The sequence below is a fragment of the Egretta garzetta genome, unplaced genomic scaffold (assembly GCF_000687185.1).
Source record: "Egretta garzetta isolate BGI_Z169 unplaced genomic scaffold, ASM68718v1 scaffold447, whole genome shotgun sequence".
NCBI classification, from domain to species: Eukaryota; Metazoa; Chordata; class Aves; order Pelecaniformes; family Ardeidae; genus Egretta; species Egretta garzetta.
The window spans coordinates 2,582,205-2,587,654 of record NW_009260397.1 but is presented as its reverse complement, the minus strand read 5'-3'; the positions used below and the strand labels follow the sequence as shown (position 1 = coordinate 2,587,654).

The 5,450-nt window shown below is 46.3% G+C and overlaps 1 protein-coding gene across 1 annotated transcript in view; it reads right to left on the bottom strand.

The window, feature by feature from the left end:
• Nucleotides 1-4,813, bottom strand: part of TMEM132B (transmembrane protein 132B) — a 244,248-nt gene extending 239,435 nt beyond the window's left edge. Inside the window, 1 exon segment of the mRNA XM_009643172.2 lies at nt 4,708-4,813. Within this exon segment, the coding sequence (XP_009641467.2) occupies nt 4,708-4,813 (106 nt within the window).
• Between the last annotated feature and the right edge of the window lie 637 nt (nt 4,814-5,450).

Below are 5,450 nucleotides of genomic sequence, written 5' to 3'. Positions count from 1 at the left end.
TGCATTAGCATCCATGTGGCAGCCCTGTTGATTTAACGGGACCATTGGCTTGAGTAAGTGATGCTTGTGATGGGCAGGTCAGGGGAGGAGGGATGCTCTCCTCCCCTGGCTGGGAGGGAAGCTGGATGCTTCTGTCAGTCCCCATTCCCGGCACCCAAAGGCCCCATCTGGAGCATCAAGCAAACAGACTGAAAACGGTGCTTCCTCAGCACAACGGGCGCAGCGGGGCCAGGCTCCCTCCTGGCGTGAGCACTAAGCCCCGTCTGCCCTCCCTGCTGCAGCGGTGCCCGCAGCCCTGCTGCAAGGTCCATGGAAAGCATTCATCCTGGGCGGGTGGGGACTTGGGGCACATTTATCCTTTCTGAAGGAATAAGACCATAAAGAGAAAAGTACAACAGATCTCCGAGCGTTTAAACACATTTCCATAACTGTTTGCAATGATTCCCAGCCAGCAGCCTTCATTAAGCTGGAGCTGAGGCTGAGAGCACCAATTAGCAGCATAAAAAAAAATAAAAAAAGGAATGAAACCACTGCAGTTATCCCCAAACAAGAAGTACAGGCCGAGCCTAATCTTTTGTGCCTGACTTTGCTGGAAACGACGGCAGGTTAATGCTCCAGGAAGGTGGAGTACACGGTGCTTGGGATGGGCAGCCAGCTCGGTCCCCCCCATTGCACAGCACTGCTTGGCTGCCAGGGGAGGAGAGATGTAAAATACAGCACTTCATCCGTACATCCACTGCCATAAAAGTCAGGAAAGAAAAGAAAGAGATAAATCCTGGCACAGTACCAGTGGACACCTACCTCTGTTCATCAACCCCCAGGGGCAGCTGGAAGAGGAACGCGCAACTGCGAACTCCTGCCCAGCAGGTCTCAGCAGCAGCTCACACTCATTTTAGAAGATGCTTGAACTATTTTAATCACATGGCAAATGAAAATTACTCTCTTTTTTCCATTCATTCTGTATTTTGCCAAATTCTTTAGCTTTATGCTGTGCAAAACAGTTCTACTGGTGGACCATGGCAGCATGGCCCTGCCACTTTTCCTGCTGCTCAGCTCCCGCTGCGGGATCTGCTTTCTAAAGCAGTAAAATTATTTACCCAGTTTCCCTTCCCACAGACTCAACCTGCTCAGCCTCCATGTAAACTTTGTCAAGTTTAGCCTCAGTCTGGCAGCAAAGACACTCGCCAGTGCAAAACACAAACCAACAAAAAAGATCAGATTGTCTATCTAAAGGGTGTTAGGGATTTTTTTTTTTTTGTAAGGGCCATGAGCAATTATTTTTGAGCACAGAGATCTTAACCATTCATTTATCCTGAGAATAAAGTGGGAGAAGGGGAAACGATTGCTTTTTCATTATTTGTCATGCTGCCAGTACTGAAACGAAGTCAGAGGACTGCCAGAAGATCTCCTTTGATCCTAATAAGCAACAGTCTCATAAACATTTCAAATCTACAGGGAGAAAACCCAAAATCCCAGTCAAATCTTTCCACCATGATTCTAAAGATAAATATATAAACAACAAAAGAAATCCTCTTCCTCTACATATAAGACTCTGCCATTCAAGCTATGCACAAAAGCTTTTTAAAAAAGATGCTGTCAGGGAGAGATCCAGAACCGGACCAGAAAAAGCCAAGCTTGAAGATTCGCATCATCAGCTCAACATCATCACTCACAGTGAGTTGGAAACATTAAAAAATATATATATTTTTTTTTTTTTTTTTAAAAAAGATTCTACATCAGGAACCAATTTACTTTGGCTGCTCCACAGAGCAATCATGCCCCAGGACCTGCAGCTAAATGGCTGGAGCTCACGTAACTAGAACAGCAAAGGAAGCAGCGGAGAACTTTAATGGCTTATGAAATCCAATTGAAACTGATGGTCGGAAAAGTGAAACATTTAACACCCTACCAATTTAACGTTGGCGCACGCACGCACGTGTATGCACAGGCACGTACATGGACTAAAAAGGTGGGAGCTCATTTTCCGCTCACTTATGTGTCCACGACCCCCACAGCGCTCTAGGGAAGGAGACAGCACCCTCATACAGTAACTTAAACAATACATAAATATTTTAACACCTGCAGACCTTTTTCCACTGGAACCTTTAATATAAAATCCATCTTTTGTGAAAATGGCAATACATTATTACGACCTGCCCCGTCCACTTCTCTGAAAGATTAGAAGCCACGTTCTGCATTTCGTCTTCAGCTGGAGCAGGAAATCATAAACCGTCCCTGCTATTTGAGAAGACTTTGAATAAACTGTTCGCAGCTGATGTACTTTTCCAACACGGATCTCTTTTGTTATGAAGCCTGTCTCCGATGAACAATAGAAAAATATTGTTGACAGGGGTGTACTTTTCCATCAACTCAAAAATATCATTTTGCAGAGTATTTTCACAGCTCAGCAGAAGGTGAAAAGAAATACAATATTATGACTACATAAGAAAGAAAAAAAAAGAGTTCATTATAATTAGTTTATAGTACTTTTCTTGTTGGTTTTGGCTGGCTTAAGCCAAAGGCTTGTTTAAAGCCTTGTTTAAACTGACTTAGAAAGCCTTCTGGCAAAACTCATGTTAATCAAAGATGAACCTGGGTAAAACATTCAGAATTTGGCCAAGACACTTTAGAACGATGCTTATATTCACAAGGCATCAACAAGAACCACAGGTAGCCTTAATATTATTCCCAGGTAGACGACCAGTCAGGTGCTTTGGGATGCATCACCCCGACTCAGACGCAAGGAAGGAATTGTCAGGTCCTGGCAAGCATCAGCCCTATCGTTTATCAAGCGACTCGAGGCACATGGACACTGCTGACTCCCAGAAGGACCAACACACTGGTAACCACCGCACCGGAGCATCCATCGCGCAGCAACTGTCGTGCCCCAGGAGCAGGCGGGGTACAGTGTTCGTGCGGGCACTTCACACAACCGCAGCGTAATTGAGCTCGCTCCGGGTGTGCTGTACCAGTTGATTCATGGGGAGGCTTTGATGTGCAAATTAATCATTATAACTTTTAATTGAGCTAATGTAAGCATCATATGTTGCTAATTACACAATGCAGGGGGGGGGAAAATATTGCAAATGAATTTAACTGCTTAATATAATCAGGATGGCAAGTTGTGTTTTAATTACAAATTGTTGCGTAGCAGCAAAGCATCTGCTGCAATTCAGCGACTCTGGTCCCAAAGCAAAGCCCCGCTGCATCTCACTCCTGTGCTCAGCGTCCAGCTCCACACACCACAGCCCCAGCCTGCCCCAAATGCCAGGCCAATCCCATGGCATGGACCCAGGTGGCCATGGCCTTGGCCGGGGACAGCGGGTACATCCCTTCGGGGGCAGTGGGAACACAGCCCTGGCTTGCAGAAGCGCCCACCCTGAACAGCAATCCCTGGCAACTTTTTGCAACGAGGGTTCCTTCAGGACACCTTCGAGCTTGCCACATTCAAACCCCACCATTGGTAACCCCTCTTTTAATCTGAATGACTGTTTCAAGACGGCGGAGGCAGAAATCTTTACGATATTCCTCCAATTCTATGTCTGCCAATTCACATAAGCAAGAATCAAGCAGCACCTTTGGCCCCTGTTTCCTCTATGTTCTTACAGTTAAGGGGAAAGGAAAAATAGGAAATGCATGAAAAAATAAAATGAGATTACAAAAAAACCCTCCACTCCCAGACTTTGTCATCTGAGTAGTGCCTGGAGCAAGATTTTTACAACCAAATTAAAATCCCTGATTATTATGGGCTTTAACGGAGACACTGATATAGCCAAGCAGCTATAGCATGGCAATGCACCTGCATAATGCATCACCTTGAGAACGTATTACCCCAAGATACGTGATGACGACAAGGTTCACTGTCCAACTGTACCTGTGGCAAAGAAAAACATCCACTCGCTGATAGCTCTGCTGGCAATTAAACAGAGTTTCAGGGTGGAAAGGATGCCTCTGAAATGTTACGGCAGATACATGGGATCTAAAAAGCAAAGGCAGTCTATTTTTTTTTTTTATTATTTTTTAATTTGATACAGCTTCTATTCGTCAAAAGGAGAAAAAACAAGCCCCACAGACTCTGAGCACATTAATGTGCTTTAGGTTTTGCCACTTATCCACATGAAAGCAAAAACCTGCAGTATTTTTGGGTTTTTTTAAACACCAGGGGGCTGATTACTGTGAAATGATCTTAGGCTTCTCCCACTAAGTGGACAGATGGATTGCTACTTTTGCAACTTCTTTTTTGCAGTGTTGAATTCAGCTGCTGGCAGGAGTCTCCGTTCCAGCGCTCCCCAGCATCGTTTCTCTCCTTCCACTCACCATCTCGCTCCCCAGCCCGAGGCTGGGGTTGGGAAGAGGCTCTCTGCACCGCGCAGGGGCGCGCACACACCTGACGAGCCCAAGGATGCACCCGACCACGTCAGCACCACATCAGCCCCACACCTCTCTCGTGCCTACGCTGGGGGAGAGGGAATGGCATGGGCACACCGGAGCCCCATGCCTGGATTTTTGTGCCAAGGGAGATGGTGGTGATGCTATGGAGAGAAACACCACCAGTGCTAGCCAGACTAAAAATGAGCTCTCTCCAGCATCCCAGTAAACGAGCTGGAATTTAAAGACAAGGAAACAAAAAGCATTGCTGGACAAAACCCCTCTCCTTAACTATTTTTTAAAAGAGAAATTTTATAAAGTAAAAACTAAAACACTTGCCACCAACCTTCATCCCTGCTACCCTGACGAACTCTGAGAGCCCATTCACAGTGGTAAGCGACTCACGAACGGTCGTGAACACTTTGGGTCTCCGGCCAGCAGCCATTGCATTCACAACCCATCATTCTCACAGGCAAAACACAGCTGGTCGGGAGAAGAACTTGGAAGAAACTCCTTGGCATGCAGGGAAGGGAACTGCTCTTTCAGAAGGTGCTTTTTAGGAACGGGTCTCCTCCGAGCGGACACTGCCCGCTGTTGGGCACTGTCCCACCGCAGCCCGGGGACTGCAGTCCCTTTAAGACGAGGATGAGAGGCAGGAGGAGGAAACACTCACTTTGATCTGAGGAAGTAAAAAAAAACCCATGAAAAGCAAACTCCCAGCCCCAGGAATGACTAAGCACAGAGCCAGGCAAGGCAGCGGCACGGCACGCGTCCCCAGATCCGCACTGGCTCTGAAGGAATGGGTCTAGGGACAAAGGGGGGAAAAAAAAAAAAAACAAACCCAAGCCTAAAAATAAGGACCCAATTCTTTAGCAAGCTACACAAACTGCTTGTGAGTGCCATTTATAAGCATCCCCATCCGTCTGCATCTCCAGCTGATGCACAGATAGCAATATATGGGTCAATAATCGTTTATCTACAGATACGTGTCAACCCCTCTCTCCTCAGCTCTCAGACAAACCTTTCACAATAGCCACTTACTTTAACCCTGAATTATCTGCCTCTGCTCATCTTCAGGGAGA